Source organism: Oenanthe melanoleuca, chromosome 1 (assembly GCF_029582105.1).
Source record: "Oenanthe melanoleuca isolate GR-GAL-2019-014 chromosome 1, OMel1.0, whole genome shotgun sequence".
Classification (NCBI taxonomy): Eukaryota; Metazoa; Chordata; class Aves; order Passeriformes; family Muscicapidae; genus Oenanthe; species Oenanthe melanoleuca.
In genome coordinates, this window is record NC_079333.1 from 24,934,080 (window position 1) to 24,961,635 (window position 27,556).

General features: G+C 45.0%; 1 protein-coding gene and 1 long non-coding RNA gene across 4 annotated transcripts; one reads left to right on the forward strand and one right to left on the reverse strand.

Moving 5' to 3' along the window:
• Positions 1 to 26: 26 nt before the first annotated feature.
• HGD (homogentisate 1,2-dioxygenase) lies at positions 27 to 23,854 on the reverse strand. The gene is made up of 14 exons (XM_056494514.1): positions 23,584 to 23,854; positions 18,418 to 18,489; positions 15,482 to 15,570; positions 13,717 to 13,822; positions 11,378 to 11,437; positions 10,812 to 10,903; positions 10,183 to 10,217; positions 8,966 to 9,045; positions 8,737 to 8,836; positions 6,346 to 6,470; positions 5,682 to 5,786; positions 4,422 to 4,548; positions 945 to 1,126; positions 27 to 369 (listed from the first exon to the last, which is right to left on the reverse strand). The coding sequence occupies exons 1-14, from the start codon at positions 23,596 to 23,598 to the stop codon at positions 238 to 240; spliced, it is 1,320 nt and encodes a 439-aa protein (XP_056350489.1). The 5' UTR covers positions 23,599 to 23,854; the 3' UTR covers positions 27 to 237.
• Positions 15,580 to 27,529, forward strand: LOC130254700 (uncharacterized). 3 transcript variants are annotated; one of them, XR_008840802.1, is made up of 4 exons: positions 15,580 to 16,938; positions 17,622 to 17,751; positions 21,375 to 21,507; positions 25,663 to 27,529. It is a non-coding gene; the product is annotated as an uncharacterized LOC130254700 (long non-coding RNA). The 3 variants fall into 3 exon arrangements; XR_008840797.1 differs by having other exon boundaries at positions 21,378 to 21,507; XR_008840801.1 differs by lacking the exon at positions 25,663 to 27,529 and adding an exon at positions 24,852 to 25,468 and having other exon boundaries at positions 21,378 to 21,507.
• Positions 27,530 to 27,556: the final 27 nt, after the last annotated feature.

Genomic DNA, 27,556 nt, shown 5'->3' on the forward strand with positions numbered 1-27,556 from the left:
CAAGTACTTCAGCTTCAACATGCCACCAGGATTTGATTTAATTTAATTGAAAGTTAAGAATAATGATGGGTTTTACTGCATTTCCCACATTACTTGAGGATGATGGTTTTCATGGCTCGTTGGCTGGTGGAAGTGCCATTCTGTGCTGGAGCATTCTGCACTGCCCAAGTTGACTGTGCCATCAGTATGCTGGATTTCCCTGCCTTCACTCGTGTTGCATGCAGCAAGCACTTCCCTTTACTTGCATTTAGGGTTGAAATGGCTTTTCAGGGGTTCCCAGCACTTGTAGTAGTTTTTATCTAGGCGATTTGAGGTCTGGAGGCCCCATTTGGTGACGGCAAGGCTGAGGGACGATTCAAACATGAAGGCCTGTTGGGAAGAGCAAAGGTAGGCTATGGTAAAAGAGGAAGAATTTAAATCCAGGCAAGGTGTCTGTTCTACCACAAGTAGGATTTCTATATGTGGTTCAGTATTTCCAGGTTCTGTCTTCAGCCTGACCAACTCAGGGAGAATGCTCTTCAGATCTGGTAATGCATTCTGGAATTAGTCAGACTCAGGAGTGACTTTTGACTCCCTGCATGCCCAGGAAAGCCAGGTTGTTTCAAAAGCTATAGTTCAAGGTCTGTTGATGATCATCATTAGATTTTAGGGGGGTAGAGAAAGGAGGACAGTCAGGGTGTTTGCTTCTTTGCCCATAGGCTAAGACAAAAATTAAATTCCCAGCTTCCTGCTCAGGCAGCAGTTTATGTAGGCAGATGATCAAAGCTGCCTGGCATCAGATGTCTCCAGGGTAGCTCCTGGGAGTTGAGCAGTGCTCATTGGTGGGGGAGCTGAATGCTGCAGCAATTGGGTCCAAGTGCTTTTCGAACTTGCCGGCAAGAAGTGACAGTACTAGGCTTTAGTTGAAAAGTGGGCGCTATATTGTGCTGTACTCCAACCCTTACCATGGTTCCGTCTGCAACCCGCTCTGGCTCCAGCTTGGCTTTGCTCGCCTTCTCAAAGCAGTCAGCATCTGGTCCATGAGGGGTCATCATGCTGTGCAAGCTGCCACCTCCCGGCTGGAAACCTTCCTCCTTTGCTTCATAGTGGCCTTTGATGAGCCCCATGAACTCGCTCATACAGTTCCCTGCAGCAGGCAAAGAGAAGAGGTTTCAAGGAGGGATCACAGACAGGCAGAGAGCTCCTTGACACCCATGAGCTAAGCTGGGCCAAGCAGAGGGTGGAGTGGAAGTTTCTAGATAGGGTATCATGCTAAGAGACATCAGGGATCCTACAGGAATGCTTGTAAAGTTGTACAGGATTTTATTACCTGTATTCAGAAACAGAGCTTCCTAATGAAAGACATTCATTAGAAATCACCTTAATGAAGATAGTTCCATCAATCCCTAAATGATATTGGTAGACCTGTGCTTTTCCTACCATCGTAAGTTGTGTTAGTAATGCACCTGCATATGGACTTCATGGTGTAACCTGATTTTACAGACTTGGATTAGCAATTGTGAAGCATTGGAAAGGAAGTTCTGTATAATCATCCCTGTGTTACAGACACAATATACCTTGTAAGAGAGGTTGCTCTGCTGTCCCAGGTTATAAGCAAGAAATTATTTTGATAGTCTTCTACCCCCTCTAGTGCAGTCAGGCAGTTCACTACGTTATGCTTTTAATTCATGCACTATCTGCCTATTTCTCTACAGCCACTCTATGCCCAAAGACAAGGAGCCAAATTCTGTCCTTCCCTGAGGAAGAATACTTTCAGTAGACCCTCTGAAACCACTAGAGCAACATACCACTAACTCAGGCAAGGAAAGTTATATCTAATCATTCAGTACTTACTGAGTTATGCTTCCTGTAAGGAAAGTACTTAAGCAGCTGTCATCCAAGCTTTGAGCTTTCCTACACCTGATGTGACTAAACAATAGGGCAACTTTCTGCTCAGAAGTTAGTTTTTGCAAAACCAGGACATGCTTCCATAGCTATTTTATATATAGCCCTTTTTAATCACTGGCTCAGTCTGTGTTAAGCACAATCCAGGGTCTGAAATGTTTAACAGCAAAACTAATTTAGCTCAAAGCAGGGTTGGCCTATATATATTTGCAAACATTCGTTAATTTTCATTCCAAGTTGTCTGTGTCTCATGTAAGACTGGATAGTTACAAGCTTTTTATTGAACCCACGCATGTACTGCACTTGGCACATTTAAACTGCAGTATAGACCCTGAGAGCTGGACAGTCAATTTGTCAGCAACAGGAATTTTAATATCTCTTAGGAAGGCTGGGAAGGTAAGTAGGAAACCAGCCTTGAACTTAGGAGATGAGCAAAGTCCAGTCTCTTATTTGCTTGCAAATTTTATATGTGAACCCAAACAACTTACATGTGCCTCTCTTCCCTATTAAATAGTGTTGTCTACAAGCAGGATGTTGAGAAATTAAAATCTCTTAGTGGCCAGTAGATATTAAGGACTCACCGTCATAAGAATCACATAAGCAATCTCTCAGAAAGAATTAATATATGCCCATGGTATAAAAACTGTATCAGAGATTTTCAGTCTAAGTTCAGAAGTACTTAGGAGTAATTCACAGCCTCTAAGGATGTAAATGTAGCCAGGAGAAGCCAGTATTTACAAACTGCATGTCCCCCCTTGTATGTGAAATTGTTATGGTGTCTAAGAGGAATATTTTTGAAACACCATTGTTGTACTTGGGGCAAAGTTAATGAAGTATGAAAACCATATAACTCTTGAGTGCATCAAAATTATCTGAACACAGGCTTTCCACTGTACCTGAAGAGAAGAGGCAACAAAGGATTTCTGGCAAGCAAAATAAGCCTCTTGTGAAATACTTGGAGAAAAGGGAGTTCAGCAGAACTGAACTTGTTTAAATCAATACAGTACTTCTACCCCAGAGTTGCTCAGTCCTGCTTTACCTCTCAATGCAACAAGATTCTCATCAAGGCACTAATTTCAAAAGGAATTAATGTGTGTCTTGATAGTTGACTATCACAATGTCTGCATTACTCACTCAAGCTCTTCCCCTTTATGGCTGGGGTAAAGCAGGCAACCAACCTGCTCATCATGAATTTAGTGCTCAAACTTATGGCTGAGGTGCTGTGGTCAAGTGAGTAGCTACGGCGGCCATAGCTGTCCTCATGGGTACTCTTAGATCATCACAATATGGACAAGAGAAGGAGAGTTCTTTCTGTCGTTTAGCACGGATGAAACATATGAAACTTCATATTTGTTATGGCTCATAACGCATCTGTATAAAATCAGCACAGCTCTGCTGATGAGCAGCAACTTCACCATAGTTAACCAGCAGGGTGTCTCACCTCTTAGGGTCCAGAAAAAGTGTCTTGGCACTATCCCAGCCTATCAGGAGATGTGTTTTCATGTCACCCTCACTATTGCAAATGAAAGCAGAATGACAGGGCATTTGCCAGTGGAATTTACTCAGGTGACTGCAGAGCTGCCTGCTTTGCTTGCAAGTGCCACTAATTCTGCTTGCCTCCAAGGTGCTTGAAAATAACCTATATAGCAGAAGGAACTGTCTGTTAAACTGTGGTTAGTAAGTGTGCAGAAAGCCTCTCAGCACTTCAAAGTGACCACAGCATGGTCATTTGATAGCTTCTAAGATGGAGCCTTTTAGCTGTTAACATAAGGGGTGCAGGATGGCCAGGCTTTTCCCATCAATCTCAAGGAGCAGTGTCTCATCCTCTCCCTGAAAGGGCAATCCCATGTTGGGAACTGGATTCCTAGCACCCGTTCAGTGCAACACGTTGCCATGCTCTGCCAAGACGAAGCCAAAAAAATGCCAAAAAGAAACCAGCTCTGTGGATGGCAACCAAATCCCAAAAATATTAATCAAATCCCTGCCTGGGAAGCCAATTTCTCATCACTGGCTTCTTAAATGCAAGCAGTACCTCCACCACTGTGCAGGTGGTGAAGAAGGGCTGAGGAGAGCCAATTCCCTTCTTTGCTGTATCTCCAATCTCACCATACAAGTGCCAGCTGTACGCCCCTCTGTGCTTCTCACCGCTTGTAATATATTTCCCTTTCTCCTGTTCTTTATCTATGTACTCTAATGAGATATTAAGTGATTCATGGCTGGATGACAGGACAATATCTGATTCATTTGTACAATATGCACCCAGGCTCTGTGGGAGCCCCTGGAATACAGATAACATCCATCTATGCAAAAGCAGTGAGCCCATCACCTCAGAGTTTTCATGAGAGATGCTTTAAATAAGAACATCTTCGGATTTGTCCATTTTCCAGCGAGAACTGACTGACTCCAGGAAGCTGACTAACTGAGCCAAGGACAACAAACCAGACTGCTGCTTCCCTGCGCATGCTCTCAAATAAATGGAGACTTGCTTCTTTTCTGCAGTCCTGGACTCAAGCACAACCAAGAAAGCGCAGACTTACGGTGGTAGTAAGGTGGACGGAAGGTGTTGTTAGCTACCCCCCATCGTGGGGGGAATATGACAAAGTCAGCAAGTGCCACTCCAGCGCGGGTCGTCTTGGCTGTCAGGACAGTGAAGATGGAAGGATCCTGGAAAAAAGCAAAGCAAAAAAAGCATGAAACAGAGCAGGGCTCAGAGTGTCTGCTCAGGTCACCCTGGTGGTAAACCTGACTGATACAGCCTCTCCCTTGCTTAAACATTTTTGTCACCTGCACCTGATAGTGTGGATGAGATTTGGGACCCTGGGGGGCAGCATTCAGCATCACAATTCCATGCTGTACAGGGAGGACAAGAAATAGGTCTGGATGGTTCTTCCTTTGAGCAACTTTGACAATCCTTCCCCATCCTGGCCCTTATAGCTGGCAGCATAGATGAGGAGGGTGAACAACATTGCAAGATGAGGTACTGCAATTCTAGGAGCAGTCTCCAACACTCCTACCACAAAACCACACCTTTTCCTTAGCCAGTTACAGAGGACAAGAGCATCCTGCTAGAGGCATTTAGTCTAATAGTCCTGTTAGTTTACAAATGGAAAAGAAAGTGGAGAGAAATTGTGGCTTGTTGAAATCTCTAGTCCAGTAAAATGTTTTTCTGGGATTTGATCCTAAACCTATCCTTCTCCTGGAAATTTTTTCTGGAGTTTTCTGTTGGTTTTCTCACTAGAAATGCTCCAGTCTCCTTGCACACCCATTTTCATTGCTGTGGGTGCCTCTCCCACTGGACTGGTTTCTTTGTTAGATAGGTTTGCCCACATTAGTTTTTGCTTTAGTTATTTTCCATAACATCTAGAAATTATTACAATGAAAGCTGACAGCTCTTCAAAATGAAATTTAGTGCTGGACTCAGAGAAACCAGAGGAAGGAGTCTGTCCAATAGCAAAAAATAAGGCAATAATTTGAAGCAAGAGTGTTTTTGCTGAATTGCACGATGTATGTTGGAATCAGTACTCATTCCTCCTCCAGGGCACAGAAATTCTATGCTAAGCTGCACAAAGCTGTTTAAGAAGCTGATCAACCTCCAGTTATGTCTTTGTACCACAAAGGAGGACATCTTCTCCTATCGTATCTTTGTTTGGACCCAGGGAAAGCAGCACAAAAGATTTCACACTGTTTCTTAGAGGACAACATATTTTTTAAGAGGCACAGAGCCCCTGGAGCTCAGGGTACGTTTGGATGCTATGGTAGCCACTTTTTGCTTTGCCTTGCCCTGTTGAAGAACTTACCGCGTGGTCAAAAGCAACAGCATTAATGACCATGAATTTTTCCAGGTGGTATTTGTATGGCGTGTAGTTCCCATGCCAAGCTACAACATTGTAGGGGGAGTAATCCTAGCAAAGCAAAGAGACAGAGGATTACCACATGCCTTCAAACATGCTGCACATATGCAGGATGCTGCTCTTTTGCAAGTGAAAAGAGAGTTTAGTAATGGTTAGGGGTACACTGGCAGCTCTTTAAACACAGGATGAGGTTTTCCTCAGCATTTCTGGTTGATAAGCCTCAGCCTTCCCTCTGGAGTTTGGTCTCTAAGAGCTTTTGAGTGCTCAGGCAGCATTTAGGCAAGGCCAGCTGCAACACCAACTCTCTGGTGAGGAAACTGGATTTTCACAGTAGCACCAGCTCCTCATTTCTACGTTGTCACTATAAACATATGGAGGCAAAGACCACTGTTGAGTTTTTGGACAACCAGGTCTTAACAAACACTTTTTTCCCAGACTGAGGATCCTCAGCTGGGAAAATAAATGATCCAAGAAGACAAGAGCTCAGTTCTGCTCCACATAACTGAGCAGGATTGTGAGATGATATTCATGCTACTGAGCTGCATATCCCAGGCCATACATTAGCAGTCACTGTGCTTCAGTGTTACCTGTTCTCCCAGGGCATCCTCACCTGCTGGGCTGCAAACAGCTTGCCCTGGTACTTGCTGATTATTGTGTAGCCCCCTGGCACTTGGCGGTCCTCATACCATGCCACAGGCACCAGGAAGTCACGTGGGTTGGCCAGGCCATTGGCTCCTGGGAAAGAAGGAGAGGTGACAAAGCTCTTTGGCCAATCTGCTAGTGAAGTGAGAGGTTGGTGCAATTTCCTGGCCTTGTGGGTGCCCTTCTGTGTTACGAATGACCCAATTGCTTTTTTGCCCACCATGAGATCTGAAGTAGTCATGTACTTCTTGTGCTCCTATGAGTAGGTAATTGTAATTCATCCTAGCATTCAAGTCCATGCTCCCTTTGTGACTAAGACAGGTTTCCACTAGTTGTCTTCTGAATGAAATTAGTACATCATCCTCAATTAAAGGCATGTAAGAACCAGGAATTAAGTGAGAAAATGGAGGATGAATTGCTCTCTGTTCTTGGACATCCTGCTAACAGCATGCTTAGCCATACAGAAGTTATGAGGCATGTCACGAGGGGGCCAAATACAATTCTGAATGCTAACAAAGGGAGCAATAAAATAGTGGTACTTACAGACTCTGGGCATACTGAGGGGTTACTTGATGTGAAGAGTGCGTTTTCAAAGCACCTTATGGATGCTGGAGCATCCTTCTCCTTGTTAGTATTATTATTACAGAGTTGTTTTGAATTTCTTGGATAAAAATGGAGACATTACTATCCATGCTAAGGTTTAACACTCACTGCTTTTCTCCAGCTGTCACTTTTTTTTTTTTTCCAAGTGAAAAGTGAAGTTAAAATAAGACTGAAATACAAAGGATCTTGGTCTCTGAGGGGAAGATGAGTAGATGGTGAGAAGAGAAGCTTTTATGATTGCCACCTACTAAAAAGGTTTACAGGCAAGTACACTCTTTCTTTTCAAATAAAGTATGTCTTGTAATAGATTCCTGAATTCTGGAGACAAAAAAAACCACTAAACCGAAGCCCCAAATAAAGCCTAACTGTGTCTGAAAAACTAGCTAATGGGAAAAATTTATTAAAAACAGGCTGGGCGACCATATCAATAATCAAGCGGAGCAGGCACAGGTTATAAGTGAGGGGTAGCAGAAAGCTGCAGCTGGCTAAAAGGCAAGCTGTTGAAAAATCACTGTAGGCTCCATGTGGAAAATGATGTGTCCAGCATGTTACACAGAAGAGATGTTTAAGTGGCGTTCCATTGAACAGTTGCAGATTGGGTTGGCTCTCCACTGAAAGAAGGGCTGGCTTCACTTTCACCATTGCCATGAGATACAGATGCCCCAGAATACAGATGTGCCACATCAAGCTTGTTAATGATTGATAATACCAGTTAATTTGCTTGAAGCATGTCCAGTCCTTTAGATCGTGCAGAGAGCTAAAAATACCTAGTGGGGAAAAAAAACCCAATCCAACCTAAAACAAAATGACCAACCCTAAAACACCTGTCTGAAAGTGCAGAACTGTTGGCACAGGTTATTTTAGATGTTACAAGAGGAGTTTCACTTCCCTTTGCTGAGACAATCTTAGTAGCAGTAACCAGGAGGTGTTTTGCTCAGCAAGATAAATTTGGAGGCAAGTACCCAAGGGATAACAAGGTGACATAACCTGAGCCGAGCACTGCCAGGAAGCTGACTGGGAAATTGCAATGTGGGCAGCAGGCCTTCAGATGCTGGGTCCCCTTTGTCAGGCAGCAAGAGCCTGTGCCTTCACGATCTATGACTCTGCACAAAGCAGGAGGCATCTGGCACAGAGGATCTGTGATTTATGAGAGCTAGACCTGCACTCAGTGAAAGCAGATCCTCCCTGGCAACACCACATGGAGGTGTGAATGTGTTGCTGATCCAAGACCTGTGCTGCTCATTTTATTGGTTTCTAATTCTCCAGAGGAAGCAGTTTCTGACACTAAAGCACTCTAGATCTCCAAGGTTCCTATGTTAACAGAAGTAGGGGGGAAAAAATCCACTTGATTAAATCTAAAATGGGCCTTCAGGAATATCTCATTTTCAGTTACCTCTGAAATTTGCACTTCCTTTTACCAGGAAAATTCTCTCCTATCACTCCATATCTGTAAGTCTGAGGCATCAGTGGTGATGTTTCTTTTGGTAGGAACAGGTTCATGCTAACCAGAACTGAAAAGAAAATAGTAGAAAAGTGGGTGGGAGATAAATGGTCCCTTCAGTGCCAGGGGAATCTCTGGACAATTGGTCTGTCACATTTTTTTTGGGCAGATGCTTACTCTTCTGGGGAATAACGAGACTGGAATGGAAAACATCTTTACGAAGGAGCATGTGCATGGGAGGATGTGATGGATTTGGGCTTGCAATTCATGCTTGTCCCTATGAAATTCACTGTAGGTCTAAGAGGAGATCATTACCAATAGGTCCCAGGTCAGGAAGCTCAAAGTGTGCCCCATACACCTCCAGGATGTAGCCTCTGGTCTCTCCAAACACCTCCACACTGAAACGCATTCCTTGCTGGAAAATAAAGAAAGACACTAGGACCCTCCCAGGACTTTGCTGACAAACTATGAGCAGCTGAGTGCAGGAGTTTGCTTGCTCCAGCATCTGGCTCTGAGCCACAGGCAAGGTGCATTCAGTCCTTACCTGGATGACACATATTTCATTGGGCTCCACCAGCATCTTCCCAAACTCAGTTGTAATGAGCAGTTTTCCTTGCTGGGGCACTATGGAAAAAAAATGCAGGCAGAGGAGCTGAAGTACTGTGGTGATTGCCACCTTCTCTGTCCCTGTCAAAGCACCCAAGCTCCAAGGAAAAGCAATGGGCCCTTTCTGACGCAGCTACACAGGGAGTCTGGGCTCCCATGCAGACTCTTGCAGCAGAGACACCTGCATTGAAATGAAGCTTCCTGACCAGCCCCATCATCCCCATGTCACAGAATGTACTTGTATGAGCCAAAACCTTATGGCCCCTTGGTGTAAGGTTTGCACCACAATCCAAATAAATGGGATTTGATACATTTGGGTCCATCCCTCTCTGTCTCACAATCTTCATATGAAACAGTGCATATATCCATCTTTGTCATGACTGTGGCAGTTTGAGATGTCTGGGAATAACTTCTTGAGGGTAGAAGCAATACTCTGCTAACATCTGGATTGTTTTCCATGACTGTCCTGGCACAGGAGAGCTCACATTTTGATTTGAAAAACTAGCAGATTTACAAAACCTGGCACTTTTACTTCACAGTAATGAGGGAGGTGAGTGAGAACAATTTAATAGCTATTTAATGGGACAAATGTTCCTGTTGGTGTCCTGAAGGCATTTCTGTTCCTTCCTAAAGAAAGATACAAGCAAATATCTGACTTCTGATACCACTCAGATTATTTTTCATCATGTGTGGACTTTATGTGTCAACCGCCACATGCACAGTGGCAGTCTGGTTGCCTGAGGCTGGCACAGCATGGGAGCTAAGCTGCTGTGCCAAATAATCTTGGGCTAAAGCAACAAAAGCATCTAACTGTAAGCTGTTCAGAAATCCTGAGGTTTATGATTTCCAGAAAACCTCTGCCTGTGGCATGTCTAATACCAGTCTGGGGAGCTCTGGGAAATGATCCCTGAGCACCATGGCAAAGAAGCTGGGTCACTGCTCAAAGAGTTGAGGTCTGGCACAAGAGCAGTGCAGCTTGCCCAACAGCCCAGCTGGTGCCAGACCACCAAATCTGAATGGCAGGGGGGTGAAGCCAACCCTCTCCTCCAAATCTTGGCTGTAGAGTCCCAGGCTCTGGAAGAAGAAAGAGACAGGCAGGTGGTACCCCAGGTAGAACCACCTGGAGGAAAAAAGAAGCCAAAAACATCAACTCACCAATCAGGAAGTCACCATCTGAATTATAAAAGCATCTGAAGAAAAAGGGAAACCATTAGGTTAAGGTGCTGTAAGCCCTGTGCATTTGTGCACACCACACCCACAGCTAGGGAGTTTTGAGCTGGGAGACTGACAGCAGAGTTTCACAAATTCACAGAATATTCTGAGTTGGAAAGGATTCACAAGGATCATCAAATCCAACTCTTAAGTAAATGGCTCAGCCTGGAAGCAGGATGGTCTCTGACCTCTGCCAAGTCGCTGCTTTTTGTACTCATGGGCACATCAGCTATTGTAGGCTGGGGAGTGGGGCTGATTTTTCCCCTGAGCCGCTGCAGGGAGCAATAATGCCTGCTGCATGTGTTTTGAATTCTGAGGAGCAGCTAGAGGATCTAAATCCAACACATCTCCTTTTGCTGCACTCCCATGTCCAGCTCCCTACTTCTCTTGGTGGTTCCTCACCCACTCCTCTGGTGTTTGACCACAGAGCGCAATCTGCTGTGGACATGGAGAACACATTTGCCTGTGCACATAGGAACACAGGACATACAGGGATGCTGGGAGCTGGACTGAAGTTGGTGGCAGGCAGACAGCCTGGAGCAGTCTGAGCCACCAGCACAGCAGGCACTGACCTGTTGATCATGGAGGTGTTGCAGACAAAAATATGGACAGCGATGCCATTGCGTCCCCTGGGCTCACCAGCACCACATAAGGTGTGCAGTCCCTACAGGCAAACCCAAAGCAACAGGAGTGAGCAGAAGGCAAGGGAGCGGGGACAGCCCTCTTTCCTCCCCTCAACTCACCCTCTTGTTGGGTCTCACCTCCTCTCTCACTTCCCACACTGCTACCAGCCTTTCTCTGTGTAGCCTTTTGTCAAAGGAGTTGGATTATCTTTAATATAATAAGGGTTTCTTAAAATCCATGTAAGCTAGTGTTTTCCAGCCAAGAGTCTGGGAAAAACTGGGGGTTGGGGCTTTTTTTTAATCTTTAAAAGTTCCTTGACTGTCAATGAAGAAAATCAAGCCCACCACCAGTTGCTTGAAATCTGCAATCCTCTCCCCTCCCATAGATGTTCTGCAAGCCCTGTGGTTTCACAACTGCCAATATTACCCCAATTCTGAGTATCTTGTGTGCCCCACCACCCCCTGAGGGGAAACAGAGATGGAGGATGCCCAGATGCCCTGGTTCCCCAACTTACACTCACAAAGTCCATCTTATTCTGGGAGGCTTTTGGAATCTCAAAAGGTTTCCATCGCAGCTAGATTGCAGCAAACAAAAAAAACAAGGAAGAGGTGCCAGTGATCAGAACACTGAAATTGTAATTCAAAAGAAAATAGACTTTCCCTTGCTTCTCCTTGCTGACATAACTCTCTCTTTCCCCTCTTTCCTTGTTGCCTTGATCATCTGGTTTACAAGTGGTTTTTTTTTGTTTTGTTTTGTTTTGTTTTGTTTTGTTTTTTTTTTTTTGTTTTTTTTTTTTTTTTGGTTTTTTTTGGGTTTTTTTTGGTTTTTTTTTTGGTTTTTTTTGTTTTTTTTGTGTGTGTTGTTTTGGTTAAGTTTTTTAAAAAAATTTATTTGGGGGGCTTTTAAAATTTTTTAAGTTTTTAATTTTGTAAAGTAATTGGCAGGCCTGTGTAGTACCAAGGTTAAAAAAAATCCTAAAATCTGTTTCTATTAATAACAACACTACAACACTTTTGAGAGCAAAAAAATTCAGATAAGCCAGCTTTCCACAGTCAAATTGTTATGGTTCTCTGCTCCATGCTGAATGATTCAGTCCTTCTGTGACCCAAGCATGACATTCTTGCTTGCTCTACCTCGTTTTCCCCACATCCAAAGCAGAAATAGCTCTGCCTTCATGAACAGGTGCCATGAGCAGCACTAATTACGTCTTGCAAAGCCTATCTGCCTCAGGCAGATAGTGCCAGAGGAGTCCAAAATATTTGTTGGATTTGAATCCACCTGCATCCTCTTGAGAAGTTTCACAGTTTATGTTTGTCTAGGAGTTTTAATGTTTGTTTGTTTGGGTTTTTGTTTGGTTGTCTTGTTTTTTACAGTGACATTTATTATTGGTGTTTGTTTTCTCCCTGCCTCTCAATCATAACCTTCCTTTGTCATCTCTGTTCCAGCCTGAAGAGCTTCCTTCTGTTTCAACATTTCTTGCTCAGATGCCACCCCATAATTTTTCATCACCTTTGACTCCTTTTCAGCCTTTTCATCTGTGTCTTTTATGATTCTGCCATTGTCTGGGTAATTTTAAAGTGTCATTTTCCCCATTGACTTCAATGGGAAAAATTGCTCAAGGTGGCTCCATATGGCCATCTTTTTAGATAGATGAGGATTGCTGAAGATCCTTGAGTATCTGAGTGAAACACAAAGCATCACAGGGAGGAGTAGGTATTGTCCAACAAATTGAACCTTGTCTCTGGCTTTGCTTCAGAGAGGATAAAATAAGGGATGCAGGAAGATGGCTCCCACTTAATGCCAGGAAATAACTCTTCTGGACGTGGTTGTTGCCACTCAAAGGGGCAAGAGAGGGAGTGGGCAGGAGCTTTGCTGATGTTTCCTTAGCCAAAAATGGTACTACACATAAATGGTTTCAAATGCTTGAAAGCTGATCATCTTGGAATTACTGTAATCATAAATAAAGGTAGATGTAGGGTGCAAAAGGGCATAAAGGATGGATGAGGTGATAACAGAAGTCATTGGAGCTTCATCTGGGAAAGAGCACAAAGGCATGAAAATATGAGCCTGTCATATGGATACCAAAAGTGGCATCCTCCTTGGTCAATGGCTGGAAAACATATTCTGCGAAATTATTTAGACAAATGGTGAGGCTGCCGGGAGGCTGGAAATTAGCTAATCATAATGTATCAAACGGCAAAACCTGAGAGAAGTGAAAATCAATGACCATGAGATGATGTTGAGAGAAAAATGGCAACAGATTAGCAAAACCAAATGTTCTGGGGCTGGCAGGGAAGAAATAATTATTAAAGACAATGGCAAGGCCATAACAGAGAAAGACAAATGCCATCTCTCTGTGTGACTCTCCAGAATAAAGCAAGATTTCCCACAAGGGCTGTAGAGAAATGGACTGGCAGCCAGTAGCCTCTCCAAAAGTGCAGGGGAGGATGGATGGCAGAGACATGCAGTTGCTCTGCCAGCTGAGCTGGGGCATGAGAATTTCGTGGGGAATGCTGAAGGAGAAGAGAGAGCAGATTAAAAGGCCAGCAGGAGCCCCCAGGGGAGATGCCAGGTAGAGCACATCTAACCCTGTGGCACTGTAGCCGTGCTGGGAAGCAGCATAACAGTTTGTCAAGACAGGAAGCAACAAGCATTGAGGGCTGTCCTTCCTTGAGTGACCATGGTGAGGAAAAATGGACAGGTGGCAGACAAGACCTGCTTCCGAATTGGTCAGACTCCCAGGAGCCCATGGCTTCCCTCAGACCTCTTGCAACTCAGTGCCTTGGCACTTCTGATTAGTTTGACATTTGACTGTCCTCTTGGCAGGACCAGGGCTCCTTCCAGCATGGTTACCTGGTTGGGGTCAGGCTCAATTTCATCCCAGTCATGTGTCAAGTGGCCCTCCTCGAGAGGTTTGAAGGGTTTGTGGCAGACTGAAGGTAGGATTCGATACAGCCAGCTACAAAGAAGGAAGACAGCTGGATTAGCCTGGGGAAGGACTTAAACCCTCTGGGTAGGTGCTGGCTGATTGAGCTTCTAGAATAGCATTTACATGGGTGGCAACTGGAACAGAAGGTTTATTAAATATTAAATTAATAATATTAATATTAAAAGTACATAGCAAACAACAACTCACAACCAGAGGTTTCCAGAGAGATGGCTTTTATTATAGGCTCTAGATACAAACATGTGCTGCTTTATATAGGTAAATGTCTATCTATATGTGTATTTATGTTAATTACTTATGTCTACATTCACATATATGCATATAAAAACCCCCCAGCTTTTTCTGTTGCTGAAATACAGCAGTCTCACAGTTGGAAAAAGAAGCTTTTTTAAACACAGTTATAAAGCAGCACAGACAAGACAGGGATGAGCAGTGTGCAATGGAAAGAACAGAAGTGTTCTCTGGAGGCAGCCTGTATCTGATTTTGGATGGATACCAAAAGTGGCATCCTATGCTTCGTTGGCCATGCCCATGCAGCAAAGCCCAGAGTTTATGTGATGCTTCCTGCTGCTGTAGGAGGTCCCCAATGCCTCTGCCACTGTCTGGGTCTATTGCTCTCCTTCCTTGCTGCCTGCTGTGGCTGTGGGCCCTGCCAGCACTGCCACTCCAGCATCCACACACCCTACATAGTGCACCCAATCCTGAAGCTGGGCTTTCAATCAGGTGAGAGAGCAGAGGAGATCAGAAAAGCCTGAGCAGGCAGAGCAGCCAATGCTTTTGATGTGTTAACAGTGGTGGTTGCAGCTTGGGCAAGTAGGAAAGGGGAGGAGGGAGCTCTCCCTTGAGAACTGGAAAAATTCTATCAAGGACGACTTCATGCAGCAAACAATGATTCATCCCTTTCCCACACACACAGAGAGCTGGCACCAGACTGGGGAGTAGAGGCATCTTACATGACGCATTTCATTTGAACAAGCAGCAAAAGGGACAGAAGAACCACAGTGGGAGAAGCAAAGAGAGAAACCCATCTTCTGCAATCTGGTTATGGCTGGAACACAACAACTGGGACAGAGCTCTGGGAAGCTTGCTGCTGGCTGGAACAAGCTGTTCCCAGCACTGCTGAGGCATTAAAGATCATGCTGGGTGCCTGGCACTTTTCCGAGGCCCTGGCCAGCCCCAGAATGGAAACAGACTGAGCTAGCAGCTCCCCGGCCCCAACCAGTGTGCAGGAACATCCTTTAGGAGGAAAGAGGCTTTCTCAGAGGGTTGACTTTGACACTATCCATCATCATGTGTTTACCAGTGCCAGTGGCAGGAGTAATCTTCCCATAGAAGCATCAGGGCTGAAACCCCGAGGTTGTTTCACACAGCACACATAACCCATTCAGGACCATGTGGTCCCTGTGAACATCCCCCCCTTCCTCATCTTGCTCACAAAACTACTTTATTTCCCGCCTCAATCACTCTTTTCTCAACCTTTTCTTAACCTGCTTGCCCCACCAAAGCCTTTTCTTTTCCTCTCCCGTGGTCTTCTGTCCTTGCCCATTTCCCAGTATACAGCAGAGGTTTTCTACACTTCTAGGCTTGCAGAAAGCACTGGTGGCACTGAGGCAGCCTCTCCACTGTTCCCCAAGTGCCACATCCCCCACCCACTGCCAGGGGTCACGATACCTTCGCTTGTTGGTGGGCCGGGGACAGGTGAAGGCAGAGCCCGAGAGCTGTTCCGCGTACAGGCCATATGGGCAGACTTGAGGGTTATTCTGGATGAGAGGAGAAGGAAAAATAAGGAGTGAGAGGCAATGGCATGGAACTTGGCTCTGAAGCTGCCAGCAGAGCACTGACCTGAGCACCCAGCACCCTGATGCTGTAGGGTGCTGTGCTCTCCTGAGGCTGTGCTTCAGCTCCACAAAAATGTGTGCTCTTGCTCCTCTGAGGCACCAGCCAGACCCTAAAGACCATTACCACATGCCAAAGGAGTGCCCTAAGGAGTCAGCACAGCCACTGAGGCAGCCATAGAGTAAGCTGCAAGGGGCAGTGCTGCACAAGGTCAGAAACAGGAGTATCAGAGAAAAGGAAATAATTCCCAGTGAATACAGACTGAAAAGCAGACTAGTATTGAGCACAAACTTTTCTCAGAGCAAGTGTTCGGAGGAGTTAGCCCAGAGCACCATGTCTGGCTGGCTTTCCAGAGGGCTAATAGCCAGAGGGCTAACTTACAGAAGCTGAATGCACTGAATTCCCCCTTCTCCTCCTGCCCTCTGCCTATGTAACTGGTGCCCAGAGCAAGCGTTTTTGTCTTGTACTGCTTCCTCTTGACAGTGCTGCTTGCTGCCCAAAAGCACAAGTGACCTGTGAAGGAGCCTTTGCTTTCCTGCAGGGCTTCTGCACAGTGAGAGCCCTCCTTCGGAGAGCAAAGGGGGCACTTCTCCCTTTGCAGAGCCATGGTTACAACTAGCACAGGTTTTAGCAACCCTTATGAGTTCATAACTGCAGGACAGATCCCTCCTTTTCAGAGAACAGAAACTAAGCATTTTGATCTAAGTAGGCCATCATCTATTTGTTTGAGATCAGCAAGAAGAAAAGACATCCAAGAGCTGCAGAAAACACCCCAGTGGAAGTCATACACCATTTGCTATCCCATCTCCCTCCTGCAGGGTCTGCTATAGCATCCTGTATCCTGCTGCTGAGAAGACCAGCCATCCATATGGAATCAAACCCTGCCTTCAGAGGTGGGCAGAGGGGAGAACTAAAGCTTCCTGAGATCGTGTAGCTTCCAGCCCTCCAGCTCCATCTTGTCAGGATGGGTATGCAGTGAAGCAGGGGGATCAATAAGCCTTGGAATTTTTATCTTAGCTAGCACTACTGCAGATGCCAGTGTTATAAATGCTACATTGGACAAAGGATCCACTCTCGGGACTGAAGATCTTTTTTGTCTAACTTGTTTTCAGATTCTTATATTAACTCTTTTGATACAGAGTCCCCACCCTCTGTTCAGATGAGAGCACCTCAGGCGAGGAGCTGGAGGAGTCTGCTCTGGAGCTGCTGTGGAAATCCTCAAAGAGCACATACACCACATCTCACTGCCTTTTTAGACCAGCAGCCATCACTATTGATCTTCCAGTTTTAAGGTGCCTCTCTCTTATATTTTTGTAGCCAGCCTCAGTAACAAGACACTGCACCGACCAAACCTACCAGCCTGAATCAGCACAGCAGTTTGTCTTGTGAGCACACCATGGGCAGCCATGCAGACCTAGGAAACATTTGCATTTGATGTGTCCCTGTGTTAGTGTCCTCACTGGCACACATGTAAAATATCAGAACTGGGGAAATCCAGAAAACTAGGGAAAAGCAAAAGTTGAAAAAGTCTCCATTTGACCTTAATTCTACTGGCCTCTTTGCATAGATGGGGAAGAGGAGCACCAAGGGATATAATTGGCTAAGCACCAACTCATAGAATCCTAGAATGTTTTGGATTGGAAGGTACCCTACAGATCATCTAGTTCCAACCTCCCTGCCATGGACAGGGTCACTTCCCACCTGACCAAGTTGTTTAAAGCCCCATCCAGCCTGACCTAGAACATTTCCAGGCTATCCACAGCTTCTCTGGGCAATCTGTGCCAGTGTTGTGCCATTCTCATAGTAAATTTCTTCTTAATATCTAATCTAAACCTGCCTTCTTTTGGCTTAAAGCCATTCTCCCTTGTCCTACCCACTACATGCCATTGTGAAAAGTCCCCCTGCAGATCCCTTGTAGCCCCATTTATGTACTGGAAGATGCCATAAAGTCTCCATTGAGCCTTCTCTTCTCCAGGCTGAACAACCCCAGCCCTCTAAGCCTGTCTTCGAGATGTGCTGCCATTGAAGTCAAAAGGATTACAGAAGATCCAAGGGAAGCCACAGGCTGGTGTAAAGGAGCACACACTCTGGTGACACAAAACGAGGTGAGAGAGGTTTAATCCTTTAGTTTCATTCTTGCCTCTGGGTACCAAAAGGTAGCACCACATGGGTTGCAATTCCTTTCCTAAAATGGAATGACCCCACATAATTTATTTTCATTCAACATGTTCAGAAGTTACTTTTAAAAATGAATCTGTCAGTTTATTACTACATGCATTCATGTCCCCTCCCTACAAAGAAGCTTCTCCCCTGCCAAAGACTCATATGTCAGCTTCAATGAACTCCATTCCTACAGAAGCTGTGAAATCTGCCTCTCCTCCATGAGCATATCTCTCTGCCAATCTTCAAACTTCTGCTTTGGTTTAACCAAGAGCTGGTGGCTTCCTTCTCAGTGTGGCTGAGCCACTTTTAACTGCAGATTCCATTAGGGGAAAAAAACCCTGTTGCTGAGCAGAGGTAATTTAGGCAAGTCTTAACACCCAAGGTGAAATTTGGAAGTTTACAAATAACTTAAAAATAGGAAGTATGAATAGAAATCTTTAGTTCTGACTTCTGCCAGCATTTATTATTCCAGTCTTGTATAAAGAAGGTTCCTGGACATTTTCATGGTGACAGAGAGAAAGAAGCATGTTAAGATGAAAAGAAGCCAAGAGATTAGATATTCCCTCAAGAGTGCATTTTGATAAAGCACTTAAAAAAACCCTCAGTACCTGTCCCTCCGGTAAAGCTCCTGGACAGCGTGGATCCTCAGAAATATGTTCATTTCCAAATCCTGACATGTACTGTAAAATAAACCACACAGCTCATCACTGTTTTGAAAACACAATCAAAACCTCTCCAAACAACCCACCCATTGCTTTCCCATACATTTTTCCAGGCTGTTTGTATGCATTAAGACTTTCTCAAGTGATCTGCTTGCATGTTGCCACAGACCATTTTCACAGTTCCTAGATTTGCTTCATTAGCTAACCATGTGGTGGGCTGGGAAGCACAGATAGGAATTGCTCTCCTAAGTCTGCGTGTCTATTTTGACTACATTCTGCTCCATCAAGACACTTGAGAAATAACCTAAATATCACATATACTGTCAGACTCAAGGACAACAGGGTGATGGATAGGAAGAGCTGTGCACCAACGTTTTGGATGTGTGCTAGCATTCATGTTCAATCTGGCTTTGCTTCAATCATGAGTGTTCCAAAATCGGCAGACTGCCTTGCAAATTTGTTCAGTGGGTCCTCAGGTTCTTAGGGAATGAAACTGGAAATCATTCGGCTGACATACATTGTGATAAATCCCCATGCTCAAATAAAAGGTCAGGATGTAGATGGGATGAGGGAGGAAGGGAAACACAGCCAAGTTAAACTGTTTCACTGATCTGTCCTAAACAAGAGTTGTCCTGTTGGACATGAACTGTCCACCATGGTAGTAAGAATGAATTAAACCATTACTGGGTGATTGTCTGAGTCTCTAGAGCAGTGAATTCCCAAGAGACACACAGATGGAACAGACCTACACATCCTCCCACACCTGCCCTGCCTACAGTTGCCATGGTGTTAGCATGGCTAAAAGCCACATGATAGAGTGGATGCAGATCCCAGCTTTGCAGCACTGGGAAAATCCCCACAGCAAGCCTGAGACACAGAAGAGATGCAGGAATAACAGATCTTAGCTTTGCACAGTCAGAAATGCAAATACAGTCCCTTCAGATGCTCCAGGAAGCCACAAAGCTGTTGACCTCTGTGTGAACGCAGAGGTGTTTTTTGGCAGTGACCAGTAGCTCAGCCCCGTGGCCTGAGGAGGGAGTTAAATATTAATGCAGCCCTTTAACAACTGCAAGAGTAGTGGGACTGCTTATCAGCCTTCAGACAGTGGTGCCAGGATGGCAAAATCCAGGCTTGCCTGTCACACATCCTGGCTGTGGCCAGCACTGAGCAGCCTCAGCAGGTGCAGGGACCATCCTCAACATGGTGTGACCCTCTGGGAGGCACAGGTCTGAGATTAAAGTGGACAACAAAGTTCCTATACCTGGTTTTAAATATAGTATTACCTGTAGTACCTACAGTAGTGCCTGGATTATTCCCCTCAGGGGTGCTCGACCTTGGGCAATTTGCAGCCCCCTTATAATTTTCCCAGTGTAGCAGACACTCAGAGAGCAAGCCTGAAACCTGAGAAATCATGTATTTTCCTAAGGCTCTTTTCAGCCACCTGTAAGAAAAGACCATCCCCAGGGGGTTGAGGCTGGCTGGAAGCCCTGCTCAACCTGAACCTGAAAACAACCTGGTTTCCATCGATTCAGGGAGGATATTTCTCTCGTTTTACAAATGAATATACATCGCTAGGAGCTGCTCTCCTCTGGGTTCTGCAAGAAGGATATTGATATGCAAAGGAGTAGGTCACCTAAGCAGCCTTGACAAATGTACTGTATTGGAGCATTCTCCCCCCCTCCCTCCGTTCCCCCCACCCGCTCTTCTTTCAAATGGAAATGCAGCAATATCTGATGGAACTGCAGCAGTTACAGAATTAACTGAGACTTCCACACTGCAACCTCCTTTACATATAACATAAAAGTGGTCTGAGCATTTGCCTGAGGGGTAGCCCTGGTGAAAAGGGGAAGACAGGGGGAAGAGGACGAAGAGGGAACAAGTTGATTTTCTGGAAGCATAGCCAGCAAGATTCGACAGGCTCTTCTGAATGCTGGTGGAGATCTGGGAGGGGACAGGGGACAGTCAGTGGCTCTTTGGAGGGTTTGTGTACCTGGCAAGCAACATGTGCTCCCCAGCAGCCCCGTGTGACACTGGTGGGGTGAGGGGAAAAGGAGGCACAGAGATTTTGCTGTGACAAATCAATCCCTTCTCCTTCAGACTAAAAAGCTGGCGACCTGCACGTATGAACTGTCCATCCACATCCCCAAAAGTCCCTTTGCCTCTGCTGGCTGGGCCAAAGGAAAGAAAGAAAACCAAGTCAGCAGCAAGCATCTTGTGGCAGCAGCTGCACCACACCTTGCCCAAGCGCAGCAATGCAGGAGACACTTTCCCAATGGGCTGGATGCAGAGCTGCTGCCTTCCCCAGCTGCACCAGAGGCTGCAGAAGGTGGCACTACCCCACTCCCTCGAGAGTGGCAGCAGAAGCTGCTGCATCATTGTTTTGTCAAATAAATTCTTTCTTGCCAAGAAAAAGAAAAAAAAAAAGATTTCTCAGGTAACTGCATCGAGGGCTGAAAAGAAGACATTGGCAGGACTGCAGCTGCTGGAGGGGAAACACCTTGCTGGTGATTTATCACCCTGAGTGGCTCCAAGACTTTTGCCTGTAGATTGGATGTGGCTTTCCTTATTCCCTGTTTAGTTTTCTCTTTCCCTGTGGCATACATCAGAGAGGTTTCTCTCTTCTACATGCCCATAGAGGGTTGGTGTCAAAAATCTTATGAGCTCACAAAAAGCTGTGCCACATATGCTCCCTGCATGCCTTGGAATCATCATGCTCCAGGGCTCTGGAGCACCATACAGGGATCCTGTTGATACAGGTTCGGTGGGAACAGTGGTGAAAGGGCCAGGCAGTTCATGGCCTTTCTTCCTTCCAACCCTCTGAGCCCACCTCCCACCTCCTTCTCAGTTTGTGTTGCACAAGGTGCCCCCAAGCCAAGGGAAATTATCTCTTTCTGCCTGCCCAGCAGCATAGCATCATCCTTCCTGGGCTGAAAAATCTGTGAAAATGGAACCCAGCCCTCCTCCATGAAGTGGCACCATGATTTGAGTCCAAGAACACCTCCTCCTAGGTCTCTGCCTAGCCTCTACAGTTCCTAGGTAAGTTATAGATATCTAAAGGTTGGGTAGGTTGATGGACACAATTGTAGTTAAGCAACTGGTTTCTCTGTTACACAAAATAGTCTCTATGGCTCTTTGTTTTCAGTCCTGCTTTTAAATACTGTTGTTATTTTGTTCAAGATCCCTGTAGATTTTTATGCCAACAGGACTGTAGGAATTCATCTGACACCACTTTGGTTTTTGTTTTGTAGTTTTTCGATAAAATGAGAGAGATAAAAGCCCAGCACAGCATAAAAAATTCAGCAAAGCCCATTGACTGGAATAACTGTGACATAAAGCGGAGTGCTCACAATGGGTGTCGTGCTCTGACCTATAAACCATAACCTTTTGTTCTCCAGATTAGACCAGCAGGCATAGGAAAAACATATTTGAAGTCTGAACACATAATCTGCAAATCTTCTTCAAACACTGCATAATATATTTCTCTATTAGCTCCTGCTGCAGGACACAGGGAAACTACATTCCTCTCAAGAAGCATGGCACTTTTTATCACCTCAGACCAGTCAGCACTGGAGTGTTTAACACAAATGCAGAAACACTGACATGAGCACTTGGGGCAACGAACAAAGCAGGTCTCTCACCCTCTCTGTGGGGCTCTACAGCCTCTTTGCAGGCTGAAGCCAAAGCACAGAAATCAGAGCTGTGCCCTGGTGCTGCAGGGCCAATATCTCCAAAAGAAGCTGTCATCTCCCCTGATATTTTGACATCCCTCTGCTCCAAAAGTGCTGGAGATGGTCCAGCAGATGGGCCAGATCTTTCCTGAAAGGAGCTGCTCAGCTCTAGGCTGGGACATGACACTCTGTGGACAACAGAAGAGAGGGATGGATGCCAGGAGAATGGAGAGTAGTGGTAAACCAACAGTTTTGGAGGAGACATGCCAAGAGAAGGTGGAGCAGGTGAGGTGATGACAGATTAAGGATACATGTGACATCTCAGAGAGGAGGTGCTGGCAGAGCAGCCTGTTTGCTCTGGGCAGACCCACACTCAACCTGCAGCCACAGCCACAACTGTCTACAAGGCATTAGGGGCTGCTGAGAGTGAGTCAAAGATGGACATGGAAGATGCAGTCACAGCCATGACCCTCAGATGGAATGGTACACGGGCAAGGCTGCCCTGCTCCTGAAAGAGGATAGTGAGAGCTGCAAAGTGTCATGGACAGGCAGGGAAGAAGCACAGTAAAATCTTACTATTTGAGGAGACAGGACTCCTCAGATATGAATGAGACCTGTACAAGCACTGTGTAAAATAATGAGCATTACAGAAGGCGGTGAAGGAGCACACACATGTATCTCCAGGACTAGGAACAGGCTTAGTAACAGTGATATCCCAGGAGTCCAGGGAGAAATATGATGATCCTGCACAAGCTCTTGGGACTCACCATGTCCTGGGGTGAGGCATTGCCACTCCTGCCTCCTGCAGCAGCTCAGGCACCCCAATGGCCCTGGGGCAGCTGGCCCCCCACGACAGGTGCTGATGAGATGCAGGGTTGCAATTCTCATGCTCCTATGCTTGAGCCACAAACCCGCCCTATCACACCCTTCTCCCAAAGCTCCTCCCTGCTCTGGCAAATGGTGCAGGGAAAGCTAGCTGCCTTGCCGGGGCTTGGAGAGGAGGGCATGGCCACAGACTTGCTCTTCCAGGGTGCCCTGCAAGGGGTACTGAGAAACAGCCCTGAATGGAGCAGCTCCCTAGGGCTGCTGGAGAAGATGATGGCCAGAGTTGCAACATCTGGGTAGATATTGCCAGATAGATTTCATAGGCTGAGGGGGAGACACCCCCTGCCAGGACAGGAGGAGGAGTGCATGCCGAGGGTGGGGAAAAGACAACTCCCACCACGAAGACCAAGAAGGATTTCCAAAGGAGGTGAAGAGGGAGAGAAATGCTTATTTATATATGAAACACAGCAAAATACTTCATCCCAAGAAAGCTTTAAAAACACACCTTGACACACAAAAGAGGGGCACAATAAATGAAACAGATCCCAAAAAATTAGTGTGAGCAGAGAAAGGGTGTCTATAGCCAGCACTGGTGGGTTGCAGGCACCCCACCTCTTACCTGCAGGCCTGCCATGCTTCTCCTGGTTATCCTCCTCTTGGAGTAGACACAATCCCCGAGAAGGTATCTGGCCAAAACAACCTGCCAAGCAAAGCCTGCTCACTGATCAACTGAGCTGGGCTGGAGGCAGGCTGACAGTACTGGGAGTGAGAAAGTCCAAGGGAATTTTCAACCTGTTTGCTCAGCCCAGTCTGTGTTTAACCAAACGCCCTTCTCTGCAGAACCAACCCCAGGATCGATCTGAATAAACAGGAGGTGAGAGGGACTGGGTTTCCTCATCACCGCTGTTCCCCCTCAGATATTAAAAAACAGGTTATGGCTCCCACACTTGGTGAGGGGGGAGGAACAAGGTGTTTAAAACCACGGAAAACCATTTTGCAACTGTTTTATATGCTTCTTTCGTAAATTGTACCTCTAGCAATTTTCATACACAAGCCTCTAAATGTGTAAATAATTGTTCATTAATTCTTCTGAGCTGTGTTACATTGGGGATAGAAGAGATCACATCTTCATCGTGGTGAAGGCCTTGGTATTTGAGTGTGGCAATACTACACAGCATTTTGGGGCCAAAAGCAGGGCAGGATTTTGTATTCCTGTGATTACAGCTAGTAAGGGGACCTTAATAATTCTGAAATGTCAATATTCTTCAAGAAAGCTGTTGCTGGGGAAGAAGTGGCAGCATTTAGCTACAGAATACTAATGAAAGTAGCTCTGCACTCGAGAAGTTACAGGGGAAAAACACAATTGATTTTATTTGATTGTTTTTGGTTTTTTATTAGTTTGAATTCTCAATCCCCTCAAAAAAAAAAAAAAAAAAAAAAAAAAAAAAAATAGGCATTTTTCCATTACCATCACCTGCTCTGCCTATATGCCCTGCCAGGAAGAAATTTCTAGGAGGCACACACTGACATTTTAATGTGACCCTGAATTAATGTCTCTTCCTCTCCTAGAGCATCCTGGAAGCCTTCCCTCCCCAAAGCAGTTACCACCCCTGTGATCCTCATAGCAGTCACTGAGAGCTTGGGCTCCAAGAGGGGCAGCCCAATCACCTTTGCTTTTCTGAAAACTGGTAGCTCCTCACACCATTCTGAGTAATACATTTAAGCCACTGAGAGCTGCCTCTTTTAGAAGCTGGCTAAATAGGCTGGATGCCCTGAGGGAGCAGGTGGGCTGTATGAAGAAAGAGTGGTTCTGGATGAGGGAGAGAGACTTTTCCTTGGCTCTAGAAGAATATAGACCGAGTAATCTCAAAGTTATGTCTTCTTCAGGTCTCTGTTTATGCACAGCAGGAAGGCTCTCTCCATACCCTGGCCCCTCCCAGCTTTGCCATAAAAAATCGCTCCAGCAGAGAGGAATTCTCCAAGACAAGGCAGAGAATGTGAATGTGTTAGCTCACCCTGAGCAGTGATTCATCATTGCCAAAAAACACGAAGTACCTGGCACTTGTCACCTACCCTTGAGACTCCTTTCCTACCAGACATGATTTAAGACTAAAAAGTTCACCTCACTTATTTTCTGACAGTGAAGAATTACACATTTGGCTACAGTTTAGCAAACTGTAGTTGCAGAGTTTCAGGGGTTTCCAAGATTCCCTCTTACTGAGACACACAGCAGGAGAGAGAACATCACATTTTAGCTTACATTTCCCTTTGAGAACCTACATTTCACCTTGCTCACATCTCTTTACAGGCTCCATTCTAGTTTTCTTCTCATGGGACAAGTGAAAATAAAGGTGTTGCTTTTTAATTATCTGTAGCCCTATCTACTGGTTGTTCTTGCTTCCTAAAAATATACAAGGTGTTGTGACTTTGCTTACTTAATGGCCATGTAATGTTTTAAAGCTGATTAAGCTGTCTAACCATTCCATTCCATTCCATTCCATTCCATTCCATTCCATTCTTTTGCAAGATTTTGTTGAAATGCCACTTAATTTATTGATCTCCAAATTATATGAAATATGGAAAAAAGATCTTAACACACTGTGTTTCTGTCCTAGCCCACACCATTCAAGAGGGAAATCATAAATTCATGCTGATCACTCCAAATCATCTTCATGTTCTTCATGTGTATCTTTTCCAGGATTAGTTGCCTTGAAGCATCCCTTCTGAGGTGAGGCTGACTGGCCTATAGCTCTGTGGACTTCCCTCCTTGCCTATAGATATGAATATTAAGTGGTGGTCAAACACTGGAATAGATTACACAGAGAGGTTGTGCATTCTCCACCAGTGAAGACATTCAAAACCCATCTGGATATGGTACTGGGTGACCGGCTCCAGCTGACCCTGCTTGAGCAGTGGATTGGATGAGATATATCCAATGGTCACTTCCAGGCTCATTGATTCTGTGATTTAGCCTAAACAACCCCTTTAGTTAGTTGCAGTACAAATCTTGACTATAAGTCTTATGTAACATGAAGTATAGATGTACTTCATTAATATTTTAGCAATTGCATTCCTTATGTAAATATGAAACAGAAACCCGATGATTTGTTATTGCATAATCATGGGGCATAAACACAATGAATTAAGCCTGAAAGAATGGGCATTAAAAACATACAGTGTTTTCTCAGCTACCTTTCTGGATTCGTGACATTATCCAGTGCACATCTTTACTTGGCCTTTACTTCAACGAGATTCCAGCTATGAAAGACATAATAAGACCCAAAAGAAATATGTCAAAAAGCAAAAGACATCAATACCACTATATCTGCTACATGATGCAGGTACAACTGGATGGTACCTTCACATCAGCAGCTTATTACTTGTGAACTGTTCTCAGAGGCATCTGAAGAGGTGTACAAAGAGCTCATCTACTTCAGAAAGGCAACCCGAAAATACCAAGGGGCTTGCTTGAAAATTTAGCAGCTAGTGTTCCAACATCCTGGTGATGAATGAAGGATGAGGAGAAGAATGGAAAAGATTTCCTTTACACGAGAAGTTGAAGCAGCTTGTATTTGATCCATTAGAAAAAGGAGACTAAAAAAATTTGAATTCGCAGCATATGCATTAAAAGGCATTTAGTTTGTTGCTGATTCAGGTAATGGGGCCATAGTGTGAACTATTATTATATCACAGCTCAGCACTGCTTCCTGCAGCAAGACATGGTCCAAAAGTCAAGCTCTTCTGTCCTGTGAGCAAAAGACATCATAGGTGATTGAAGCAGATCCTTTCTGAGGCATTTGTGCCCCTCTGTTGCAACAACCTATTGCTTTTCACAGTGATGCACCCTGTTTCTAAAAGGACCAACTTCTCCTCCTATCTTCGTCAGCTAAAATGCATCTGTGATGTAGGTATTAATAAACATCCTCATTCACTCCTGTCTCTGTGATCCCAACTTCCCCAATTTGCATCTGTTCTTTGCTTGTTGACTCTTTACACACTGCTAAATGGGACAGCAGCTTTTTAAAGCAGCTGCCTTTGTTTATCTGATAGTGTACTACTTAGTACCAGGAGATTTAATCTCTTTTTTGAACCTTTAATCACAATATAGCAAAATAAAGCAATAATGTACTTTATTTTCTATCACTGCCAACAGCATTGTTTTAAAAAAGGCTCCTTTTAATAACATGTACTTTCCTGTAGTGTGGCTCTTATGAAATATGTCCTTGTCATTTTTCTGGAACTGCTCAGCAGGAGATGCCAGACAAGTTAATTATTATCATTTATTTGTTCAGGAAAGATCACAGAGGTTGTCTGCAGCAGAAAGCACACACTCCTTGTTGCGAAAAAGCAAATGCTGGATGAAGGGGAAGCTACATGCTCATGTTGCTGTGATGCTTCTGCCTGCAAGTTAGAACCACCACTCTTAGAAGTCAGCAAAAAATTTAGTCACATTGCTTTGTTCTGTCCTTCCCCACTCTGGTGCTAATTTTGGACAGCCACTGAATTTGCATTCTGATCTTTAATTCAGCAGGGGTAGGACAGTCTATCAAACAAACCCACATAAGCCACAGCAGAAAAAGCCTCAGGAAGAG

Bases quoted from the DNA above. Each gene is read 5' to 3' on its own strand.
- HGD (XM_056494514.1), bottom strand. The intron at 15,571-18,417 runs GTACTGAGGGTT...CCTCTCATCCAG, and splicing joins GAGCTTTACCGGAGGGACAG to AATAACCCTCAAGTCTGCCC. The intron at 10,218-10,811 runs GTCAGTGCCTGC...CTTTTTCTTCAG, and splicing joins AACACCTCCATGATCAACAG to ATGCTTTTATAATTCAGATG.